The 25936-nt window shown below is 56.4% G+C and overlaps 1 protein-coding gene across 1 annotated transcript in view; it reads right to left on the bottom strand.

Annotated features, from left to right (window-relative positions):
* Positions 1-25936, bottom strand: part of TRIM71 (tripartite motif containing 71) — a 63905-nt gene that overhangs the window by 11470 nt on the left and 26499 nt on the right. The window contains exon 2 of the mRNA XM_051818534.2: positions 4843-5010. Coding sequence (XP_051674494.2) covers positions 4843-5010 — 168 coding nt within the window. The remainder of the gene's footprint in view (positions 1-4842; positions 5011-25936) is intronic.

The raw sequence follows: 25936 nt of genomic DNA, 5'->3' as shown, positions 1-25936 counted from the left end.
TGTCCTGGAGCTTGCAGGTGGGTGGGAAGCCCAGATACATTTCCTCCGTGTGGCCTGGCCCGACCTCCGAAATAGAAACCCACGTTGCAGTCAGGAACCAGGAACCGAGCCAGTGCTGTGCACGCTGGGTTAAGCCATCACTTGTGATGCAGGCGTATCTTACTGCATCCTAGTTGTTTGCCCATTTAGCTCCCTGTTAATGCACCTGAGAAGGGGGCAGAAGATGATGACCTAAGTATTTGGGCCCCAACCACCCACATGAGACCTGGAGGGAGTTCCTGGCGTTGGCCTGGCCAAGCCCTGGTTGTTGTGGCCATCTGGGGAGTCAAACAGCAGATGGAAGACTCTCTCTCATATGCTGTGCCTTTCTAACATATAAATAAATAAATCTTTAAAAAAAAGAGAGAGAGAGAGATCATCCAATAAACATGGTGCTCTAGAGAATAACTTAGTATCTTTTAGATGCTCAGGGATCTAATTTAATACTTCCAAGTTCAGGGTCTCGCTCAGGGCAGGTGAATCAGTGCATGCCAATTAGTATGGAGGAGTCTGAGGCCAAATCTCTTTCCAGGGAAAGACTACAGTTACCAATTAGTGATGGCTGCTCTGGAGGTCAGGGGTGGCACAGCCACCAGTATTTAAAGTGCCCTAATGGGGGCCGGCGCTGCGGCTCACTAGGCCACTCCTCCACCTAGCGGCGCCAGCATACCGGGTTCTAGTGCCGGTCGGGGCGCTGGATTCTGTCCCGGTTGCCCCTCTTCCAGGCCAGCTCTCTGCTGTGGCCCGGGAGTGCAGTGGAGGATGGCCCAAGTGCTTGGGCCCTGCACCCCATGGGAGACCAGGAGAGGCACCTGGCTCCTGCTTTCAGATCAGCACGGTGCACCGGCCGTAGCACGCCGGCCATTGGAGGGTGAACCAACAGCAAAGGAAGACCTTTCTCTCTGTCTCTTCTCTCACACTATCCACTCTGCCTGTCAAAAATAAATAAATAAATAAAAAATAAAGTGCCCTAATGGGGCCGGCGCTGAGGCGTAGCAGGTAAAGCCGCTGCCTACAATGCCAGCATCCCATGTGGGCACTGGTTCGAGTCCTGGGTAATGTGCCTGGGAAAGCAGCAGCAAATGGCTCAAGTGTTTGGGCCCCTGTTGCCCACTTGGGTGACCTGGAAGAAAGCACCTGGCTTTGGCCTGACCAAACCCTGGCTGTTGCAGCCATCTGGAGAGTGAAACAGCAGAGGGCAGCTCTCTGTCTCTTCCCCTCTCTGTGTGTTAACTCTTAAAATAAACAAATAATTCTTAAAAATAAAGTATCCTGCTGGTCAGTTATCAGAACACACTCCCAGGCCATCAGACTGGACACGGGAAGCTACTGCAATCTGGTCTCGATGGTACTTTTAAAAAACAAATATTTACTTACTTATTTATTTAAAAGAGTTACACAGAGAGAGAGAGAGAGAGAGAGGTCTTCCATCTGCTGGTTCATTCCCCAGATGGCCACACGGTCGGAGCTGCACCAATCCAAAGCCAGGAACTTCTTCCGGGTCTCCCATGTGTGTGCAGGGACCCAAGCACTTGGGCCATCTTCTACTGCTTTCCCAGGCCAAAGCAGGGAGCTGGTTTGGAAGTGGAGCAGCCAGGACTCAAACCGGCACCCATATGGGATGCCAGCACTGGCCCTGGTACTTTTTTTTTTTTTTTTTAAGATTTATTCTTATTTATTTGGAAGGTAAGAGTTACAGAGAGGGATCTTCCACCCCCTGGCTCACTCCACAAGTGGCCACAACGGCTGGGGCTGGGCCAGGTCAAAGCCCGGTGCTTCATCCGGGTTTCTCACATGGATGCAGAGGCCCAAGGACTTGGGCCATCACAGGTACCATTAGCAGAGAGATGGATTAGAAGTGGAGCAGCTGGGACTCGAACCAGAACCCCTGTGGGATGCTTGTGTCGCAGGCAGTGGCTTTACCCGCTACGCCACAGTGCTGGCCCCTACAGGGGTATCTTAATCACATTTAACATCTTTGAAATGAGAATTCATCTTAAAAATTGCCAGCTTTTCCACCTTCACCACTAGTTTATGTACAAAAAACAAAGGTGTTGTCTTACTACGGCAGCTCAAATACATGGAATACGGTCAAGAACGCGGAGAGCACCACTCGCTGTCGCCAGGGAATCCGTGCATCTCAGGAAATCCTTTCATTACACCAAACGGTGAAAGGTTCCACACCTTCAGCAAGGGGGCCAAGCATCAAAACAGAAAAGCGATGAAAACGAGCAGCCCAAGGGGCTGGGGAGGTGCGTGGGTTTGCAGTGGGCGCTCCGGCCCCTCACAACGGGGGAGATTCCCCAGAGCGACCCCCGGGGTGTCCTAGAGCTCAGGACAACGTGTGCGGCTCGGCCGTCCACCGGACATCTGACTTGGGCAATTTAATAGCGGATCGAAGCTAGGTATCCAACGGGGAAGCGTGCCTTCAATACGTATGATTTCTTCCCCAAAACTATTTGTCGGCGGCTTACCACAAATACACAAGTCAATCTTGAAAAGCAATGGGAGAGGGGCTGGCCCAGCTGTTAAGATGCCACGTATGTGGGCCTGAAGGACCCGGTTTCAGCGCTGGCTGCTTCCTGCTGGGAGACCTGGGTAAGTTCCCAGCTGCTGTGGGCATCTGGGGAGTGAACCCGCGAATGGAAGACCTCTGTCTGTCTCTGCCTTTCGAAGTCGAAGGAAGGAAGAACCAAGCAGATGAGAACATCAAGATCGGAGGGACACGGGCGCCCAGGACCAGAGCAGCGCCCCAGGGAGGTTCAGTGCAGAGACGGCCTGCAGGAGGAGAGCCGAGAACCTCGGGCCTCTGGACACCAACACGGAGAAACGTGAGCCCAAAAGCGGCAGAGAAAAGGAAAAGCTGCGGGGTCTCCCGGGACTGCACAGTTATCACCAAGATAGAGAGGGACCTAACCTAACAGAGAGGGGCAGACCCCTGGTCGGCAAACAGGGACTGCACCCGAAAGCCTTTTCCCACACACAAGCTGGAAGTCACAGCACATCATCCCACAGCTGTCTCGAGTCCAGACATACGACCGAACACCTGTGCTGGTGTTTCAGGGCCGTGCCAAGGTGGGAAGGACTGAACACGAACCTAACCCACAGCCTCGGACTGCCCAGCACCCTGCGCTTTGGGGTCTGTCTCTGCTCATTCACCGGGACCCGGCAATTCTAACAGCCAGTCCCAGGGCCGGGTGCACAGAGGAGAATGGAGAAAGGCTCTGGTACAGTCCTAGATGGGGAAGTAAACCAGCAGATGGAAGATCGCTCTGTCTCTCTCCCACCTCCCTGCGTAACTCTACCTATCAAATACGTTAAAAAAAAAAATCTTCAAAAAGAAGGAGGAGGCTTGGGATGCCCTCATCCCACATGGAGGTGCCTGGTTCAAGTCCAGGCTACACCTGTGCTTCTGATCCAGCTTCTGGCTAATGTGCCTGGAAGGCAGCGAACTATCAAGGCTTGAGTTCCTATACCTTTTGCAAATGGCTCCAGCATGGGCCAGATCTGGCTGTTGCTGGCATTTGGGGAGTAAACAAAAAAGGAAAACTTCTCTCATTCTGAGAAAGGAGAGGGGAGAGACAGAAAGCTAGCAGGTGAACATGTCTGCTTCCTTTCAATTATCTACAACGATTATCTGAGCTCCTGAGGGCACTCTGGGCCAGGAGAATGAAGACTGACACTTCCGAATGGTTCCAAGACTCCCTTTACCTCTGGACTTCTATATAAAAATTTTCATTAATTTGAGAGGCGGGGGGGGGGGGGTGGCGCGGGGAACGACTCTCATCTCCCAGTCCACACCCTGAACCACCAAATACCCAACAGCTGGGACCAAGGCCAAGGACCAGGAACTCAGTCCAGGTCTTCCACACGGGAGGCACCGTGGCTGCCTCCCAGGAGTCCACCCTCTGCCTGGCCCAGCCGTGGGCTGCAGGTGTTCGGGAAGGGACCCGGTGACGGCAGTACCTCTTTCTGCCTCTGAGATACACTTTAAAGGAAAAAAATTCTTCATAATTTTATCCTTTAAACACTTCTTCACATTAAAAACCATTACTCTGTGGGATAGTGGCTGCTTTTCCAATGTACCTTAAAAAAAAAGATTTTAGCTATTTATTTATTTGAAAGGCAGAGTGAGAGAGAGGGAGAAGTCTTTCATCCACTGGTTCACTCTCCAAATGGCCACAATGGCTGGAGCTGAACCAATTTTGAGCCAGGAGCCAAGACTTGGGTCATCTTCTACTGCTTTCCCAGGCATATTAACAGGGAGCTGGATCAGAAGTGGCACAGCCAGGATTGGAACCAGCAGCGCCCACACTGGATGCTGGCACTGCAGGTAGCGGCTTTACCTGCTACGCTGCAGCACTGGCCCCTGAGCCAACTCTTGGGGTCCACTTCACCCTTTGGGCTTTATGCCTACCCACCTGCGGAAGAGCTCTTAAAGGTACCCAATGCACTCCCCTGGAACCCGAAGTGATGGGAAGACCAGGACTGGATCACCAGGGAAGAGTTCAGGCCTTGAACCTTCCGTCCGATTCTCCCAGCCGTGCACTGAGTGCTCACCGAGAGTAGGCCTGCATCCAGTCTTCCCTGGAAGACGCCAAGGTCCTCCAGGGGGCCAGCCAGAGGGCTGGGCAGCAAACTCATAGGTGGTGTGATGGGGCCCAGGCTTGGGTACCCGACTGGTCACTCTGGCCACGTCCCCGTCACCGTCACAAGGTTGCAGGACCCCTCCTGGGGACCTGTGAGCACCTGGCCGTCATCCCTGCACAGCCCCGCACACAAGGCAGAGGGAGAGGAACTGACCTGGATCGCCTGGCGGCCCTGCTGGGCGTCGGCCAGCAGCTGGATGGTGAGCGCTCTGGAGTCCTGCAGCGCCTCCTGGAGGTAGATGAAGCTGTGGCCCCCGTGCCGGCCCATGGTGCACTCGCGACAGATGGGCACGGAGCAAGTGTCACAGTAGAGATGCAGCACCTAGGGGCCAGAGAGAAGGGACAGGCACACGTGAGAGGTGGGGTGGCGGGGAGGAGGGGAAAGAGCACACAGCAGCCTGGTCCCCAGCCCTTCCTGGCAAGCAAGCGCCTCCTACAGGGAGAGACACAGACAACGTCCACTCGGCCTTCTTCCCTCCTCCGCAGCTAATCACGGCGGGGAAGGGCCGGCCCGCTGACCGCCACATCCTGCCCCGGTTTCCTTCAGCCACACTTCAGAGACAGCGAGGAGACGAACCCGCCCTCCTGACATGAGAGACCGGCCTGCGTCACACAGCAACGTCCTAAGCTTTTGATGCCTGGTCGGAGGCGGGGGCGTCCTGTGCCACTCCAGTGGGAAGCTCGGTGGACAGCCAATAACCACCCCCCCAATCCCCACGGAGGAGTTCAGCAAGGCTGCAAAACCCAGAATCCTCCTCCCAGGGAGGCAGGCGGCTTGCCTTTCTTCTTCCTGCCACGCGACTCCCACGGGGTGAAGCCGGGAGGCAGTCGATGCCATATGCCTCTGGGCGGCCGGGGAGCAGCCAGCCAAAAGCCACGGGGTTGGCCTGGCCATTCGGGGCTCTCTGCAGAGGGGCCCACCAGGACCACGAGTGACAGGCAAGCAGTGGGGTGCTCACAGGCTCGTGGGCAGCTAGAACACAGAGGGGAGACCACAGGCCTCCTGAGGAGCCCACACACACAAGGACCGACCACAAAGTGCCTTGCTAAGCACCGCAGTGGTCCACTGTATTACGGTGAAAGCCAGTTCCAGGTGGGACAGAATGGGAAATCCCGGCAGGGAGGCAGGGCAGTTAGAGAGAGAGGCAGGGCAGGGATGGGGCAGAGAGAGAAGTCTTCATTCTGCTGGTTCACTCCCCCAAATGGCTGCAACGGCTGGAGCTCAGCCAAGCCAAAGCCAGGAGCCAGGAACTCCATCCAGGCTGCCCAGGTGGGCCCAAGCACTGGGCCATCTTCCGCTGTTTTCCCAGGCGCATTAGCAGGGAGCTGGATTGGAAGTGGAACAGCCAGGACTCCCGTGGGATGCCGGGTTGCAGGCAGCTGCTTGACCCACTGTGCCACAATGCCGGCCCTCCCATTCTCTCCCCTCCCATTGGTATACAGACCAGGAAGTCTACCTTACAGATGAACTAATCCTTTCCAAACTCTACGGCAAAGTCTAAATGCTAACCAAACGGTGTTAGCCTGGATAAATTCGAGAAAAGACCCCGGCGTTTTTTTTTTGTTTGTTTGTTTGTTTTTTGACAGGCAGAGTGGACAGTGAGAGAGAGACAGAGAGAGAGAGGTCTTCCTTTGCCGTTGGTTCACCCTCCAGTGGCCGCCGCTGCAGCCGGCGCACCGCACTGATCCAATGGCAGGAGCCAGGATCCAGGTGCTTTTCCTGGTCTCCCATGGGGTGCAGGGCCCAAGCACCTGGGCCATCCTCCACTGCACTCCCTGGCCATAGCAGAGAGCTGGCCTGGAAGAAGGGCAACCGGGACAGAATCCGGCGCCCCAACCGGGACTAGAACCCGGTGTGCCGGCGCCGCAAGGTGGAGGATTAGCCTATTGAGCCGCGGCGCCGGCCTCCCGGCGTTATTTTTACAACGTGGTGCTAGAGCCACGCACTTTCCCACCGCTCTCTCCACTTGGGACGGAGCCTGAACCACCCACCAGAAGGTTCCTCTTCAACTGGCACAGGGGTCAAAGCGCAGGACGGGGCCAAGTGTCACCTCTGCTTCCAAGAACCCCCTCTCTGCAGACAACAGGACCCAAAGGGTTTCTAAGCCGGAATCTGGGCTCCCGGCTACAATAACTGTGCAAAACCTGCAAGGCATTTTCGGAACTGAGCTTTGCTGCGGCTAATAACACAGAGCCTGGCTGGCTCCGGAAATGACCTAAACTGTGCGGGGGCCACAATGGGTGGCGGCAGGGCAGGGCAGGGTGTCCAGAGCTCCGGACCCCAGCGTGCCCTCTTGCCCAGGCTTGAGAGCTCAGACCACACAGTGGCCTGGGATAAGCAGTGTTTATGCAGGTCCAGGCTGTGTTACGGATGATGGGGTTGGGGGACGCCCCGGCGAACAACAGTAGAACAGTCTCCGCGTGCCTGTAATTCATACACATAAAATGCGTTGTCCCAAAGCACACAGGAGATCCATTCTTATTAAATCTTCCAGCTCAAAGCTGGAGTAAAACTTGTAGAAGGGCAGAGCGGGTAAAGCCGCCACTGGCATCCCATATGGGCACCGGTTCAAATCCTAGCTGCTCCACTTGCAGTCCAGCTCTCTGCTGTGGCCTGGGAAAGCAGTGGAAGATGGCCCAAGTGCTTGGGCCCCTGCACCCACGTGGGAGACCCGGAAGAAGCTCCTGGCTTCAAATTGGTTCAGCTCTGGCCATTGCGCCCAATTGGGGAGTGAACCAGTGGATGGAGGACCTCTCTTTCTCTTTCTCTCCGCCTCTCCTTCTCTGTGTAACTCTGCCTTTCAAATAAATAAATAAATCTTTAAAAAAAGAACAACTGTGGAACATTTTGCACTCCATGCAGAAGCTGGACAGCCTATCATCCACCTAAGTGGGTAACACAGGAAACACGAGTGGCAGGCAGGGGTGTGCACCAGAGCCACTCTGAGGCAGTGGAAGTGCAGCTGTGCAGAGGCCCCTGTAGCAGCTCCAGGGAGAGGGGGAGGGGAAGGGGAAAGGGGGGAGGGGGAGGGGGGAGGGGAGGAGGTCCTTGGGCGGCAGGAATTCCAGGGCCCTCCAGGCCTGTTTGGGGCTTTCCCAGGCAGATGCACGGACACGCCCCCTCGGGCCTGGCGACAATCCGGCTGGCCCAGCTCAATGGAGGAGGCTTGACCTCTGACCCTGCAAGTGACCACCCTCCCTCCCTGCCCCCAGCTTCCAGAATGTCCCACCCACTGCCTTCCTCTCCCAAAATTTCTAAAATACCAGGCAGAGACAAAGACAGGAATGTGGGCTCAGCAGGAAAGGAATGGGGGGGGGGGGGCATAAAAAAGGAAAAATAAATAAAAATACAAAGTAGGCAGGTTTACCTAAGCACTGCGCTTGTGGGCCTGCAGAGGAATCTGGTTTTCTGACTGTCTGTGGTCTGGGACACACACATCAGGACTCTGGTCGGAGCCCAGGGCGATCAGGGCGGCCTTTAAGGTTTAAAGTACAACCATGGCTGTCTGCAAAGAATGCAGATGCAAGCCAGCCACTGAAACAGCCAAGGACGGGCTAGGGCAGGACACGAGGTGGACCCTGCCGCCGTGCAAAGAAGCGCCGGCTGCCAGAGAGACCCGTTGCATCAGCTACACGAGGCCGCGGGGCCCCGGCTGTGTGCCCACGGAGCAGTCCACTGTCAACTGGTAACCCACGGTCAGGGTGCATGGCGCAACCATGAAACACCAAAAACCAGACTCCTCCGTGGCTCAGCCCAGGTTCTAAAACGCGGAGTCCGAACCCACACCAGAAGCCGCCCCCGCAGCTGCGGCCATGAGCAGCTCACAGCCGTGGCCTGGCCGGCCTGGGAAGAGGGAAGTGGACGGGAAGAGGCCAGGTCGGCACAGCCTGAATTCACATCATCAAACACAGAAACCTTCTAACCACCTCCCCCCATGCCGCAGCCTCCACTGCAACTATCCGAAAACATGCTATTTCTATGTGCTTCGAATTTTTTTAAACAGACTCCCCATTTTTTTTTTTTTTTTTGCATTTAACTTTATTAAGCTGCAAGCTGTCCTGGGTCCCTTCAGACAAAGCCCCCCCACTTCTCTGAATAGCAAAAATCAGCACTTTCAAAGCCACTTCTTGATTTGGGAATGTTGTGGACAAGCTCAACGCAGTGGAGCCTCCTCACCCTTCAGGCAAGCCCAAGTTCCCCACGTCATGTCACGTCACGTCACGTCACGTCAGTATGGGGACAGCCAAGGGCTCCCCAGTCTGGCCAGCCTCCACCACCCTAAAGAGCGCCTAGCAGCGCCCAGCTGGTTTCTGTCCTCAACAAGACCACACACAAGGGCCAGCAGGGTGGGGGTCCAAGCACTTGGGCCATCCTCTGCTGCTTTCCCAGGCCACTAGCAGAGAGCTGGATCAGAAGAGGAGCAGTCTTTGAACCGGAGACCATATGGGATGCTGGTGTCACAGGCAGAGACTGAACACAACTCCAGCTTCTCCTGGTACTGGGGTCTCTGCCAGCTGCATGGAGACCCATATGGAATTCCTGGCTCTTGTGGCCATTTGAGGAGTGGATCAGCAGATGGGTGATCTCTCTCTCTCTCTCTCTCTCTTTCCAACTTTCAGACAAACCACTCCCCCCAACCCAGATAGAACACCCTACAAGTGGGCCCCGCAGCGACCACCACCTTGCACCAGTTTCCTGGAGGCCCAGACAAAGCAGCTTCGTGCACGGCGCTCGCCACAGCCGGCTCCCAAAGCAGAGAGCACCGCGCGGAACACAAGGACGGCACACCTGACTCAGGGCTGTGGTCACTCTGCTTCTATCCCCGTGCGGTCAGGGACCTGCGGGACACCGGGGGAGGCAGGGAAGAGGCAGGAGGACTCTGCACAGGGCACCACTGCTGAGCCCAACACCGGGAGGCAGGGGCACGCACGTGATGCCTGGGGTGCAGGAACAGGCCGGGCCTGCGTCGCTTCCACTTCCTCCACCCAGAATACCCAGGCTTGTGTGCACAGGAAAAGCCCAGGCCCTGGCCCCGGGGCCACACTAGGGGCCACACGCTGTCCCTCACGGCTGTGAGTGCAGTTCACCAAGTCCATGGAAAAGGGAGCCCAGAGTACAGCTGTGGTGCAAAAACAAAAAGAAAAAAAAAAAAAGAAATCCACGTCCTGTTTCATCCTGTATTTTGCACTTCTCATGTATGTGTGGATTGGCCGGGGGGGGGGGGGGGGGACAGAAGAAACTGTTCTTTTGGTTCTGTATTCCATGAACTTTCAAAAACATTTTTATTTTATTCATCTGAAGGGGAGGGAGAGGGAGAGGGAGAGGGAGAGGGAGAGAGGGAGAGGGAGAGGGAGAGAGGGAGAGGGAGAGGGAGAGGGAGAGGGGGACGGGGAGGGGGAGGGGGAGGGGGAGAGGGAGAGGGAGAGGGAGAGGGAGAGGGAGAGGGAGAGGGAGAGGGAGAGGGAGAGGGAGAGGGGAGAGGGGGAGGGGGAGGGGGAGGGGGAGGGGGAGGGGGAGGGGAGAGGGAGAGGGAGAGGGAGAGGGAGAGGAGAGAGGGGGAGAGGGGGAGAGGGGGAGGGGGAGGGGGAGGGGGAGGGGGAGGGGGAGGGGGAGGGGGAGGGGGAGGGGGAGGGGGAGGGGGAGGGGGAGGGGGAGAGGGAGAGGGAGAGGGAGAGGAGAGGAGGGAGAGGGAGGAGGGAGGAGGGAGGAGGGAGGGAGGGAGGGAGGGAGGGAGAGACAAAAGAGAGGTCCTCCATCCACTGCTCATTCAAACAGCCACAACGGGGCTTCCTCTGGGTCCTCCAGGTAGAGGCAGGGGCCCAAGCACTTGGGCCATCCCCTGCTGCCTCCCCAAACACATTATCAGGGAGCCGGATTGGAAACCGAAACTGGGGTGGCCAGGACACGCACCTGCAGCAGCCCCACTACGCCAGCCACCCCATGAACCTCCCCACTCAGATTCTGGGGAACCCAACTGCCACAGCCCTCCTCGGCTCTCCGCACTTCTCACTTTATCCTCATTCGATGCTGGATTTGTGGGACCTTTGAGATCTTGCCCACCCCATGGAGTGCCAGTGCCCCCCCCCCCCGCCTGAACGCTCATACCTGAGCACAATAAAGGGGCGTCTCGTTATTCTCCTTGATTTAATTTGCATTTATCTTCATTTTACTGGGGGAGGTGTGCTGCGGGGTGTGTGTGTGTGTGTGTGTGTGCACTGGTTCACTCCCCACCTGCCCACAACAGCCAGGGCTGGGCCAGGAGCTGGGCACTCCACCTGAGCCTCCCGCAGCTGCCCCCCAGGGTGCAGGAAGCTGGCCTAGGAGAGGAGCCTGGACTCTGATCCGGAATGTCGATGTCTTCACCAATGGCCACCCCAAAGGGGCATCTTTGTGCGGTGCCAGGTGCCACAGCCATGCTGGAACTATGGAAGGAATTCAGAATAGACCGAAGTGCATTTTGGATCACTGCCTTCCAAACATACTAACAGAGAAATTTGTTTACTTAAATAAAACAAGTGTTTAAAAAAAAAAAACTCAGACCAGCACCACGTGGAATGCTGGCATCCCACATGGGCACTGGGTAGTGTCCTGGCTACTCTGCTTTCTATCCAGTTACGGAGTAATGCAGTTAACGACCTGGATGGACAGTCAACCAGCAGATGGAAGATCTCTCTCTCTCTGCCTTTTTCAAACATAATCTTTAAAACAAAACAAAAACACAGGAGCCAGCGTTTTGGCATAGCTGGTTAAGCCACCACCTGTGACATATGGGCGCCAGTCTGTCTTGGCTGCTCCACTTCCCACCCAGCTCAGTGCTAATGGCCTGGGAAAGCTTGGGCCCCTGCACCCACTTGGGAGACCCAGATGACGCTCCTGGTCTCAGCCTGGCAACCGTGGCCATTGCAGCCATTTGGGAAGTGAACCAGCAGATCAAAGATCTCTCTCTACCTGCGCTGCGGCTCACTAGGCTAATCCTCCGCCTTGCGGCACCAGCACGCCGGTTCTAGTCCCGGTCGGGGTGCCGAATTCTGTCCCAGCCGCCCCTCTTGCAGGCCAGCTCTCTGCTGTGGCCCGGGAGGGCAGTGGAGGATGGCCCAAGTGCTTGGGCCCTGCACCCCAAGGGAGACCTGGCTCCCGGCTTCAGATCAGCACGGTGCGCCGGCCACAGAGGCCATTGGGGGAGTGAACCAATGGAAAAGGAAGACCTTCCTCTCTCTCTCACTGTCCACTCTGCCTGTCAAAAAAATAAAATAAAAGATATCTCTCTTTGTAGTTCTGACTTTCAAATTAATAAGTAATAAAACCTAACAAAATTAAGACTGTGGTGTATTACAATTGAGCATATAATACAATCGAGTATTTTTCAGCAATAACGAGGAAATGAGTTCCTCAAAGTTACTGATCCGAGCAACAACAGACATGAATCTTACAGAGAAAAAGCCAGAATCACTAAGAAGAAGGAAAAGCTAATCCAAGGCTGGCACCGCCCAGCAGTTCACCGAGACTACTTGATGCCCGCACTGGCACAATTCCCAGCTCCCTTTCCGATCCAGCTTCCCGGGAGGCAGCAGGTCATCGAAGTACGTGGGTCTCTGCCGCCCACCGGGAGGAGTTCCAGGCTTGTGGCTTTGGCTGGGCACGGCCCCAGCTGTTGCTGCAGGCATCTGGGGAGTAAACCAGAGGCTAGGAACTCACTTGTTCTCTTTATTGCTCTGCCTTTCAAATAAACAAAATGAAGTTTTAAAAGTCTTAGTATCAGGGACTACCAAGAAAATTAACAAACAAACAAACAACAGTAGCTGCAGGTGCAAACGTGGGTGGCCCAGAGGGACCCCAAGGGATCATCATGAAAGGACACAGAGGTTCTACAGTCTTGATGGATGGGGCATTTACAGGGGTGCACAAAACCAACACCCAAACGGTGCACTCCTTGTGCCTCCCCCCAAAAACATCAAGAGGGCCCTTCCACCAACAGCGATGCCAGCGCGAGGCTTGGAGCCAGTCACAGGGTGGGCCTCTGCATAGCTCAGTGTCCAACAAACACTTGTTGAGCCCATGAATGAGCTAACTCCGCTGGCCCTGGCCTCACATGACACACTTCTAATACGCTGCTACCAGTCTCCCCACGATATGCCCAGTAGCTATTATACTGTCCACTGCACTCCATTATACATATTATCCTAAGCTCTATCTCATGAGAGGCCAAGGAGTTATCTCCTTGGAGGGTTTGGGGGTATGGAGTGGGGGCTGGGATCAGAACCCCAAGTCCGATTTACAGCACCACAAAGCCATAGGAAGCCATTTGTATCCCAGCTGCCGCCCAGGCACACATCCGACCTCTGTGGTACTATAATGCGTGGTCCAAAGAGATTTGCTCCAACAATGAGATCCCTGCCCACATAAATTATAGATTTTTAAACCAGACAGGTTTAGATAGATATTCACACACACACACACACACACACACACACACGGTTTACCTGCTGCCTACAAGGCTGCAGATTTTAATCTGTTGTGTTGGGTACTTGGGGGCTCTTTAAAAAAAAAAAAAAAAAAAGCCAGGCTCTGTAGGTGGCCGGGTAACCCAGCCCTGCCTCTTCAACAGTGGGCAACATTGTACACCTGAAACCTTCTCGCTCTCTAAAGCAGCCAGGTCATATTGCCCCTGTGGCTGCACTCACAGGCAGGAACAGGTGGATTAAAAAAAAAAAAAAAAAAGGCAACAAGAAAGAATGAGCTAGGGGCCAGCGCCGTGGCTCACTTGATTAATCCTCCACCTTGCGGCGCCGGCATCCCATATGGGCACCGGTTCTAGTCCCGGCTGCTCCTCTTCCAGTCCAGCTCTCTGCTGTGGCCCGGAGTGCAGTGGAGGATGGCCCAAGTCCTTGGGCCCTGCACCCGCATGGGAGACCAGGAAGGAGCTCCTAGCTCCTAGCTCCTGGCTCCTGGCTCCTGGCTCCTGGCTCCTGGCTCCTGGCTTCGGATCGGCCCAGCACTGGCTGTGGTAGACCATTTGGGGGGTGAACCAACGGAAGGAAGACCTTTCTGTCTCTCTTTCTCTCTCACTGTCTGTAACTCTACTACCCAAGTTTTCTGTTGGTACAACATCAAGATGCTGCCCCCCCCCCACACACACTTCCTGGTGAGCTGGTACCCTGTGTAGTTGCAGCCCTGAGAATTGCCGTCTGGGTCAGGGTGAGTGAACCGGGGCGTGTGGGATGAGAAGGACCCAGGAGCGGCCTCGCTGACGGCCCACTGTCACGCCCACGGGCCAACAGCCGCTCGCCTTCCCTGATAAGCTCAGCCTCCAAGCCAAGAGGCCGACCACATAGTTACTGCCATGAGAATGTCTAAATGCAGAACTGTTCCCAGCCAGGGACCAATCCCTGGGAGCAGCCAACGGACGCCACGAATGTAAGCTCTGGGTTCTCCTCACGCCCGCACGGGCTCATGGCTCCTCAGCAGGGCGGGCAGAGCCTCAGGCGGAGCCCCACGGAGACACCAGCGCCCTTTTTCTCAAGTCTCCCCTGCGGGGGTGCTGGCCCAGCAGGTGCGACGCTCACCATCTCTGGATTCTGGATTCCTGCCAATGCAGGAGGCCACAGGTGACAGCTCAAGTAACTCACACCCTGGCCAGGCTCCAGCCCAGACCCAGCCGTGTGGTGAGTAAACCAGCGAGTGGGCGCTTTCCCTGGCTCTCAAAGGTTGAAAATGAAGGTTAGGAAGAGGCCAGCATCCCACACTGGAGCGCCCTGCTAGATCGGGCGCCTGCTAGTGCGCCTGGGAATGCAGTGCAAGATGCCCCAAGTCTTTGGGCCCCTGCACCCACGGGGGAGACCCAGAAGCAGCTCCTGGCTCTGGCTTGCCCCAGTCCCAGCCCCGGCCGTTGCAACCATTTGGGGAGTGAACCAGCAGATGGAAGAGCTCTCTCTCTGTAACTCTAATTTTAAATAAATAGGTTTTAAAAAATTAACAAGAACTAAAGGGACCCACACTAAACCTCTAGTACAAAGGTGGAGGCCAAGGGAAAGTTTAAATCTCTTCCATGAACTCTTTCTATCAGACAGACAGATCAGATAGTCCATCTGCTGGCTCACTCCCTAAATGCCTACAGCACCCGGGGTCGGCCGGCTGCACCCTGGAACTCCGCCTGGGTCTCCCACCTATGTGGCCGAGAGTCAAGCAGTTGAGACAGCCATCACCGGCTGCATCCCATGCGCAGGCTTTGGCAGGAAGGGGAATAGGGCACAGAGTATCTGGACTTGAAGCACGTAGTTAAGATACGGGACACGGGCGTCCCAGGCGGTATCTCAGCTCCCAGGCCAGACGCCTGCCGCTTCATTTATTTTACAAACCTTCTGCTGCCTAGTTTGCTAGGCAACCCATGAACTGCACTCCCACTCCCTCCAAGAGCAGGAACCCAGCCCAGGCCACTGCCACCAACCGGGCCAGCAGAGGCCTTCTGGTCTATCGGCCCCCAGATCTCCCCAGGGCTGCTTCCCGGAGATTCTCCCCACCCCGCCCCCGGGGGAAAGTCCACCTTCTCCAATCAGCCATCAGTGCCCTAAGGGGTCCTGTCTGGGATAAGAGGGCAACTAAATGAAGATACAGGAGGCAGATAGATCAGATAGATCAAGGATCATTAACATTCACAGAGAAGAGCACACCGGAACAGGAACAAACTGGAAAGGACTAGGTGCTGGGGTGAGAAGGCCCATCTGGGCTGGGGATCACAGGAGAAACCCCCACCTGCAAAGCCCTGGTTTGGCTCCAAACCTAGGGCCCTGCCTGGGCCTGGGCCCCTGGGTCCCCCCCACTCTCCCCACAGCCATGCTCCAAAGCAGTAATGGGGGCGGCTTTGGGGAGTGAACCAACGGATGGAAGGTCTCCCTCTCTCCTCCCTCTGTAACTCTGCCTTTCACATTTATTTCTAAATAAATGAAATAAATCTCTAAAGCAGTAATGACAGCAGGACTTAGCAAGGAGCAGGTGGAATGCCCCTGGAAACTCAGGAACCCCGGCCCCCAGGCCTGCAGCTTCTCAGGCAGGGAGAGGCCAGCCACTGGCCATTAGACACCATCAGAAAATAAATAGGCCAACTCTGGGGACACTGCAGGAAAAAAGTACTGGAGTCACCCACCAGTAGCGTCAGCCAGACATTGTTCTCTATGGAGAAAATGCTGGTGATGACGGACAGAACGTCCAGGGTCTGAAATCCCACTTCTTTCCAATAAACAAAACTTGTGCAATGCTCTCACAATCCTAGCTAAGCGCTGCTCAACCGAACCCAGAGCAGGCAGCTCCGTGGCCCTGACCCAGCCTGCAAAACAGGCCCCTGCTGCTGCCACAGGGAGCTGGACAGGGGCAGCTACACTTACGAAAACATGGAAGCAGCCACACGTGGTCGGGGGAGGGGGATGATACCACCTGCTAGCCGGCACACGGCCCTGACGTTAGGTTGAACTTGGTCCTGAAATGTTTTTGCCTACTTGGATCTAGCCCTATGTTCATGAAAAAAGGCACCCCTCGTGGGTAAAGCTGCCACCTGCAAAGCAGGCATCTCATGTGGGTGCCAGTCCCAGCTGCTCCACTTCCCACCCAGCTCCCGGCTAATGCGCCTGGGAAAGCAGCAGAAGATGGCCCAAGTGCTTGGGCCCCTGCACCCACATGGGAGACCTCGACAGAGTTCCAGGCTCCAGTTGTAGGCATTTGAGGAGTGAACCAGTGGATAGAAGATGGACCAATCTTTCTCTCTCTCTCTCTCTCACCCTAACTCTCTCTTCCAAATAAAAACAAAATAAAGCTTTAAAAAGAAAAGAAAAAGAGGCATCTTTAATTTGGCTAGCACCTAAAAATCAAGCAAAACCAGGGGCAAAAAAAAAAATTAAGATTTATTTTATTTATTTGAAAGGTTGAGGGAGAGACGGAGAGATCGTCCATCCACTGCTTCACTCCCCAAGTGGCAGCAACAGCCAGGGCTGGGCCAGGCAGAAGCCAGGAGCCACTTCTGGGTCTCCCACGCAGGTGGCAGGGGCCCAACCACGAGGGCCATCTTCTGCTGCTTCCCCAGGTGCATTAGCAGGGAGCTGGATGGGAAGTGGCGCAGCCAGGACTCGAACCCACTAAGCCGCAGCACCAGCCCCAGAAGTCTTACCATCTGGCTCTAAGGGGCCCACAAACTAGTGTTTCCAGGTTCTGGCCACCTGTGGTTCTTCCTCAGTCCTTGTGCCAGTCATCCCTCTGCGTCTCCCATCGCTTGGGAAGGGGTTCTGGCCAGGGAGGCTCAGGGTGGGAGCTGTGGGGGGCAGCCGCTGCCCGCCAGTACTTCCCTCCCGGGCCTCCAACGCCACCTGTTTGAGAGCTGGCTCTCCAAGGGGCAGTCTGGCCGCCCACCACATCCTCATCAAGTGTGCGGTGCTGACGGCTAATTTTGAAACTATTTGACATCAGATTGGAGGCTCTGAGATAAGTGCCCTGGGGATTTAAAAAAAAAAAAAAAAAGGTAGCCGCTCCTATCTGGTCTTGGTTGGGCAATCTGGAGAGGGCGCACGGTGTCTGAGCATGAGCAGCACGGCGGCCCCTTGCCCCCTGGGACAGGGCTCGGTTTGGACAACACCCAGCCATCGTGCTGGCCGGAGAGCAGCAGTCAGACAAATGAGGAATTTGCTGAAATACCCCAAGTCCGCGGAAGGGGGAAATGACCCCCAAAATGCACACAAATTCCTTCCACCAAAGCTTCCGTGACTGCGCGGCAGCCACTGGAGTCACGCAGCCTCGTCAGTGAGGCAGGTGCACCAGAAACAGCTTCGGGGCTGGTGCTGTGGCGTAGCGGGTAAAAGCCGCCGCCTGCAGTGCCGGCATCCCATACGGGCACTGGTTTGAGTCCCAGCTGCTCCACTTCCAACCCAGCTCTCTGCCATGGCCTGGGAAAGCAGTAGAGATGGCCCAAGTCCTTGGGCCCCTGCACCCATTTGGGAGACCCCGAAGAAGCTCCTGGCTCTGGATCGGCGCAGCTCTGGCCATTACAGCCATTTGGGGAGTGAACCAGCGAATGGAAGACCCCTCTCTCTCTGTCTCTGTCTAACTCTGCCTTTTAAAAAATCTTAAAGAAAAAAAGGAAAGAAAGCAAGCAGGCGGGAGAGAGGGAGGGGGGAGGAAGGGCTACACGGGGCAGTGAGGACAGATGGAAGACTGTGGCAGAGGTGTAGGCACAGCTATGGTGAAGCAGCACACTGCTGCTGGCCGAGGTGCAGGGAATGGAGTCCAGGGCAAGCACGGCCGCTGTGCAGTCATAAAATCTGGGTTCAGGCCGGCACCGCGGCTCACTAGGCTAATCCTCCGCCTTGCGGCGCCGGCACACCGGGTTCTAGTCCCGGTCAGGGCGCCAGATTCTGTCCCGGTTGCCCCTCTTCCAGGCCAGCTCTCTGCTGTGGCCAGGGAGTGCAGTGGAGGGTGGCCCAGGTGCTTGGGCCCTGCACCCCATGGAGACCAGGATAAGTACCTGGCTCCTGCCTTCGGATCAGCGCGGTGCGCCGGCCGGGGCAGCCATTGGAGGGTGAACCAACAGCAAAGGAAGACCTTTCTCTCTGTCTCACTATCCACTCTGCCTGTCAAAAAAATAAAAAATAAAAATAAAATCTGGGTTCAACCATCTGGGTCTGTCCTCAAGTCTTGGAGAGGCTGGCTCATGGAACCCAAGCCCTCATCCAGGGAGCTCCGGACAGCACAAGGGCTCTTCAAAACACCAAGCATGCATCTCAGAATTTGTGCACCAAAATGAACTCCTCTTTTCATTCCATCTCTTCGACCTGCTCTCATTCCACGTGCCCCTACTCTCACTGGTGGCTCAGACCCACAAGTTCATGGTCATTCCACAGCAAGGAGAGGGGGAAGGGGCTCCAACTTGCTAAGGTGCCAGGAAGCCCAGCCAAGTTCACAAGACAGGATTAATACGGAGCAGGGAGCCACTCGAGCCAACGCTTGGCCTGGGTCTTCCCGCTGGGAAGAAATGTTCTGTGATTCCCAGAGTAACACTGGTAAAACACGTGTGTACTGAATGACGATACCCAGCCCAGACGTGTCCCAGTTTCCTCTGCAGGCCACGGTGCCTCCCCAAGAGGCCACCGATTCTACTCCTGGTCCAGTCAAAACAGCTCCACCGCTCCCACCACAAATTCCAATACACGCTTGATACGATACCCCATCCCAGGAGCAGAAATGACTGGATTAGGCCACCAGGATAGGGTTGGGGAGCCCTGGAAGAAGCTCTTGGCTCCTGGCTTCAGATCGGCCCAGCTCCGGCCATTGCGGACATCGGGGGAATGAACCAGCAGATGGAAGACCTCTCTGTCCCTGTCTCTGTAACTCTGCCTCTCAAGTAAATAAATAAATCCTTAGGGGAAAAAAGAAAGACTTCCGGTGGCCCTGCACCCCTCCTGGAGCCCCCCTGTGTTCCCTGATGCTCCGGGACCCTAGCCCCACCCCTGCATTCAAGTCTCTGTTTACTTCCGGGCCCCACTTGGCTGCCTGCTCACCAGCACTCTCTACGGCAAAGTCGTCGCTCACCGCTTCCCTGTCAACACCCAGGATGCTCATCATCAAGTAGCCAACAAAATGAAGCCAACAACGGTTCCCACGGGCCATGGGCAACGCTTCCAACGGAACAAAGGAGACATCTCCACAGCCAGCCTCCAAGGAACGGATTCACCTGTGCGATGTCACTCAGCAACCTCACCGCCGGCTGAGGAAAACCATATTCCTTAAGGAAAAAAAAGACCAAGGAAAGGGTCAAGAGGAAGTGGGGTGTCGGCGCACAAAGGCTCACTAGGCTAATCCTCCGCCTAGCGGCGCTGGCACACCGGGTTCTAGTCCCGGTCGGGGCGCCGGATTCTGTCCCGGTTGCCCCTCTTCCAGGCCAGCTCTCTGCTGTGGCCCGGGAGTGCAGTGGAGGATGGCCCAAGTGCCTGGGCCCTGCACCCGCATGGGAGACCAGGAAAGGCACCTGGCTCTTGGCTTCAGATCGGCGCAGTGTGCTGGCTGTAGCAGCCATTTGGGGGGTGAACCAATGGAAGGAAAACCTTTCTCTCTGTCTAACTCTGCCTGGCCAAAAAAAAAAGAGGAAGTGGTGGGTGGGAGGGAGGGGCTGCCACAGCCAACCAGGCAGAGCCAGAGCCCACCTCCCTGATGGAGTGGATCTGAGGTCTTTTCCTAGGAAGCCACTTGGCGTCAATTAAAGATGGCTGCACATCCCCCCTTGCCCAACTCCCCACTACTCCTCCCATCTGAACATAAACGCACTAGCTCCCTTCCCCTTCCATCTGGACTGCCTTGCCCGGCTGCTACTTCAGGACAGTGTTCCCCTGGACCCCAGGATCCACGCCCTGAGAAGTCCAGGCCCCACGGATCAAGATTCCAGCGGGAGGCCGTCTGTGTCACACCTTTCAGTCCAGCGGATCGTCTGCCTGCAGGTAGCTGACGGCAGCCCCCAGCCGGGACGACCAGGGCAGAAGCCTCGCTCCGCTGCCTCCCAGTCTGTCTTGCTTCAGAATCAAGACACTCTGAAAGAACTTCAAACAGAGCTTTCTGGGGCTGAGGTCATGGCGTGGCAGAGTGAGCTGCCCTCTAGGAGGCCTGCATCTCACGCTGGAGTGCTGGTTCAAGTCCCGGCTCCTCTGCCTCCAATCCAGCTTCCCCATCTTGGGAAACAGATGATGGCTTAGGCACTTGGGTGGGCCCCCCGCCACCAGCGTGGGAGACCCAGATGACATGCCTGGCTCCTGGCTGTTGCGGCCATCTGGGGAGTGAATCAGCAGATGGAAGATATCCCTCTCCCTGCCTCTCTCTTACTCTGCCCTTCAAGTAGATGAAAATAAATTAAAAAGAAAAGAAACACTCGTGCAAAGAGTTTTCGTGGGGTTGGAGCTGAGGCCCGTGCATCTCCAGCCTCTGCGACTAAGGAGCAGGGAATCAGATGTTCCATGTTTTATTTAAAAAATAAAGGAAGATTTATTTATGCATTTGAAAGGCAGAGTTGAGACAGAGAGACAGAGACACAGAGAGAATCTTCAGTCCACTGATTCATTCCTCAAATGGTCACAACGGCCAGAGCTGGACCAATCTCAAGCCAGGAGCTTCTGCTGGTCTCCCACATGGGTGCAGGGGCCCAAGCACTTGGTCCATCTTCCATTGCTTTCCCAGGCCACAGCAGAGAGCTGGATCAGAAGTGGAGCAGCCGGGACTAGAACTGGCACCCATATGGGATGCCGGCACTGCAGGCAGCGGCTTTACCTGCTACACCACAATGCCGGCCCCTTCCTTCTTCCTTAAAAATTATTTATGTTCACATTATTTGAAAGAGAAATCTTCCAATCGCTGGTTTACTTCCCAGATTGGGGTAGAGAACCTTTTGTCTGCTGATGGCCATTTGGATACTTGTAATATCATTCGTGAGCCAAACAAAATTATCAACTTAAAAATCAACCTGCTGTAGATTTACTGAATTTCACGTCCCCCTGGCGGTTGCCTTGGCAGAGCCAGAGCCAGTGATTTCATGGACTGGACGCTCCCCATCCCGGGTCACAACAGCCAGGAGCAGGGAACTCGATCCTGGTGTCCCATGTGGGTGGCAGGGACCCAAGTGTGCGAGCTGTGCTCTGCTGCCTCCCAGGGCGCACATTAGCGGAAGCTGGACCGGAAGCAGAGGAACCGGGACTTGAACCGGCTGTCCACTATGGGAGGTGGGTTTTCCAAACAGCAGCTTAACCGCTGTGCCAAACGCCTGCCCCAGAATAAAGGCAAACATTTCTATTAAGTAGAACTTTTGCTTGTTAAGTAAGTGTGCCGCCCATGTAGGAGACCTGGATGGAATTCCTGGCTCCTGGCTTCAGCCTGGTCCAGCCCTGGCTGATACAGCCCCTCTCTGTTGCTCTGCCCTTTTTTTCTTTAAGATTTATTTATTTATTTGAAAGAGTTACACAGAGAGATAAGGAGAGGCAGAGAGAGTCTTCCATCCGCTGTTCACTCCCCAGATGGCTGCAACTCCAGCTATGCCCAACTTCCTGCTCAGGCAGAACCTGGGAGGCAGTGGCGACGGCTCAAGTGCTGGGGTCCTGCCACTCATGTGGGAGACCTGGACTGAGCGAGCTAGCTAGCTCGCTCGCTCTCTCCTCCCCCCCCAAATAAATAATGAGGGGCTTACTGAAGCCCCCTGCTGTTACCTCACTTGGCCCTGACCACCACCCTACTGGGTGAGCCACTGTTCTGTTCTGGCTCCACAGGAGAAGAAACCAGAGCCTAGCCAGCAGCTTGCTGCTTCGGCAGCTGCAGAATCCCCCACCCGGGGAGGCTGCTGGAATGCGGGCCAGAGGCATGGGTGCCATCAACCACAGGGATGCCCCGCTGCTTTCTGTCTTCCACAGCCCTCCACGGCTCCCTGCCTGTCTCCAACAGCACAGACTACACCCGGCTGAGAGCGGTGAACGCACACGGGTGGCCCTGCGTCCCCAGCCGTTCTCACTGCCTCCATTCCTCTGGGCTCCCGGCACCTCCAATCTCTCCACAGCCCCCGAGGCAGAGACCCAGTAGTAGACAGGCAAAGGAGCCGGAAAAACCGATTTCTCTGTCTCCCCCCTCCCCCCGGCCGGGCCCAGAGAAGGAACACAGCCCTCAATGTCCTCCACTAAGATGCGCCCCCAGGGGCTCCAGCGCAGGCCATGACACCATCCCTGTCCCCAATTTCACTCATGGCCCCACGATGCAAAGGCTACCCCCGGGGAATCTGTGATCAATCTAGGCCAGCACCGAGGGCCAATCAGGATGGAGCTGGGCCCAAGATGGCAGCTGGGCCCATACAGAGCCTTTGTTCTGCTGTCTGCCTCGGGCGGCCAGGGGAAGTGAACAGAAAAGTCTCCTCCACTCCCCCAAAAGACACCGCCATCCCAAAAGACACCGCCATCCCTACTGTCTGCTTCCCTCTCTTTTTCTCCCTGTGCTGCACTTGCGATGCACTGCTAGGGCCCCTCTCTTGTGGCCCTGAAAGCGTCAAGTTTCCAATGTGTTACCGGTCACCAGGAGAGCCGGCTTCCCTCCACGCTGGGCGTGAGCCCCTCGGGGAGATGCCCAACGGCTGGCCCTGGGTGCAGGCTGAGCCATGCATCTCCTCCTTACTGACCCAGCCATTTGTGAACCTGATCCGGCTCCACTGCCAACCGCGTCTGGGGCTTCGCTAACTGCAGCCCGAGATCCAAGCATCCCCACTCCCCCCAGGAAACACGGCGCCCCAGGTGTGGAGGGGGACACCCGCAGGGCCTCTGGCCTTTCCACGGGACGTGCCGGAGGACGCGGGCAGTCTTCAGACAGGCCACTTCACGCAGGCCTTGAAACAAGGAAGGGGGAGATAAATGATCGTCACTGTGGGGCCACTTTCCTGGGGCGGGGATGAAGGCATCGCCTGGGGCGCCACCCGGGAGCCTCTCTTCTCCAGTCCAGCTTCCTGCTCACCTGCATCCCGGGATGGGGCAGGCAGTGGCCCCAGACGGAGTCCCCAGCTCCAGCCTGGCAGCCCTGTCCGTGGTGGGCCCCTTGTGGAGCGCGGGCGGCGGAGGGGAGAGCCCGTCCATCTCTCTGCCTCTCCAATTAAAGACCTTTTCCAACTGAGAACTCTTTGGCACCCACATCTCGGGGTTTGTAATTAGGATGTGGGTGGGAGGGGCTGGAGAAATGATTTGACATCTCGGGATCTGGTGAGTCGGGGCAGAGCCCGAGGTCAAAAGGAAATGATTAATCCCCCTAGAGGAACAGGCAGGGAGGTGGTGCCCTGCAGAAGCCCCCAACTAGCCAGCAGGTCTTCCCCACCCCTACTCATCTGCAATCGCTCCCCTCTCTGCTGCCCACATCCAGGTCATAGCAAAAGGGAGCCCCAAGGAGCCGGGAGAGAATGACTCCAGTCACGGCCATGACTACGGCATTCTCCGACAATTTCCACTCCTGGCGGGAAAGGCGGCGGCGGGGGTCCTTCCCCAAGCAAGGAATACTTGGGGAAGCAGAAAGAAGTCACCAGTCACACAATGTGTCCCTTTGAAAGGCTATGACATCAGCGCTCCCAGAGTACATAAATAGGTCACCCCAAGCAGGGGCGGGGGACGGGAGGGAGCAGCCCTGCCAAGCCCCCTGGGAAACAATTCTCCCCCTCCGCTTCACCCCCCCACACACAGTGCTTGCTGTTAGGAATCACACACCCAGATCTGCACTCCTCCTAATTAATGATGAAAACGTCCATCCCCCCCCTTCCCCTCTGCCTGCACAAAACCAACGCAACTACTCCATCACCTGCTCGCCGGACTCAGAGCCGCAAGGCTTCCTGGCTGCGGTCCAGGACTCCGGAGTTCCGAAGCCATCCAGGACAGCGCCCGCCTCCTTCCGTTCGCTGAAACACACACCGGATGGCGATCTTGCTTTGAGAGGCAGCGAGGATGCACCCCCAAGGGCACCTTGAGCCATGAAAAGTTATGGTCACGCAGAAGCCACAAAGACCTGCATGCACAGTTTGTGACAATCCCGGGGCCGATTTCCAACGTGTGGCTTTCTGATGGGAGCTGCAGCGATCCTGCCCCTAAGGCCCCCGTCTGTCTGTCTGCTTCCAGCCGGAGGCTCCCCTAACCGACCCCACATCCTTGGCTTGATGGGGCTCGCTGGCTGGGGGCGGGGGTCTCCACCGCTCTCCCGATTCCGCTGCATCCTCCTCCAGTCCCCACTGCTCCCGCTATACATATATAAGTTCCGGCTATCCCACCTCGGCCAGGCTCCACGTCACTGGTGCTCCTCACCCGGCCCCAGCCCCAGGTCTCATCCAACTAGCCAGGAATAGGGGGCTGAGGGAGAAAAACGAACCAGCATTTTAAAATCGTGTCTTCTGCGGGGCAAGGAACCTCAGGTGCCTGCTCACAGGCGAAGCTGGGAGTCCCAGTGTCTGTGAGCCTCATTCCCCGAAAATGAGCATCAGCAGGTGCATCCAGATAAATCCAATGAGGAGGAGGGGCAGGCAGTCAGCAAAACCTGTTCGTGGGGGGTGGGGGACCCTCCCACAACAGCCTCACGCCCTGGACAGAGGGACAGCACAGGGCTGCCTCCTGGAGATAAGAGTTTAGGGGCCAGGCCCTGCAGAACTCCCCCGGCTGGATTCCTCTGGCCTGCAGAGCCCAGAGAGCAGGCACAGGCCTGGGGCAGCGGCCAGGACGCCACTTGGGACACCAGCACCCCCTTATCAGAGCGCCTGGCTTGTCGGAGTCCCAGTCCCACCCCCGATTCCAGCTTCCTGCTGATGCGAACACATGGAGGCAGCAGTGATGGGTCCCTGCCACCCAACCAGGGAGACCCGGACCGAGGCCTCCACAGCAGGCTTCAGCGGGGCCAGTCCTGCCTGTCACCAACATTTAGGGGCAGCAGTCCCTGCGCCAGCTCTGGGGCTTCCTGCGGGTCTGTCCTGTGTCGGGGCAGCACTGGCTTTGGTCTGGGAGACACAGCCACAAGCCCAGACTTGGAGCTTTTATCTGACAATGACTGCGCTCCCTCCCACAGCACAGCACTGACTGTACCCATGCGATCAAGACTCGGGGAGAGGTCTGGGCTCCTTTCAGAGTGCTGCAGCCCCCCCCCACCTCCCCTCCTCTGTCCCCGGGGCTCCCGAGCCGGCCGGCCCAGCTCCTCCGCACCCGGCCGTCGGCCTCCAGGATGCTGCTGTTTGGTTCTGCTCAGGCAGGGGACAGAAGTGCCCAGTCTCGCCCCCAGCAGCTGTATGGACACTGATCCTCCAGCCGCTAACCTGCCTCCCAGCTGCCTTGTCTGTGCTAAAGGTAGATTCCTGCGTGCTGTGGCTTTGGGGAGTTTCCCTCAAATTCATGCCAGAAATTTCTGATCTCCATTAACCTGTTTAAATGGGGATCTTCCTCCCCATGCCATTAAGACAGGAAAATTTTGGAAATAAGGAGTGATTTCTTGGGAAAAATGTCCCCAGGACAGCCGCTTGGTGCAGAAGTTAAGAGCCTCAGGTCAGAGTACCTGGGTTTGAGTCAAGGTTTTGTTCCTGGTTCCAGCTTCCTGTCCACGTACACCCTGGGACGCAGTAGGTGATGACAAATACTTGCCACCCATCACCCGTGTGAGAGACCTGCATTGAGCTCTGGGCTCCTGGCTTTGACCGAACCCAGGACCAGCTGTGGGCATTCGGGGAGTGAATCAGTAAAACAAGGGT

Source organism: Oryctolagus cuniculus, chromosome 4, assembly GCF_964237555.1.
Source record: "Oryctolagus cuniculus chromosome 4, mOryCun1.1, whole genome shotgun sequence".
Lineage (NCBI taxonomy): Eukaryota > Metazoa > Chordata > Mammalia > Lagomorpha > Leporidae > Oryctolagus > Oryctolagus cuniculus.
The sequence above is the reverse complement of the archived record's forward strand: the minus strand, read 5'-3'. Positions and strand labels throughout refer to the sequence as shown.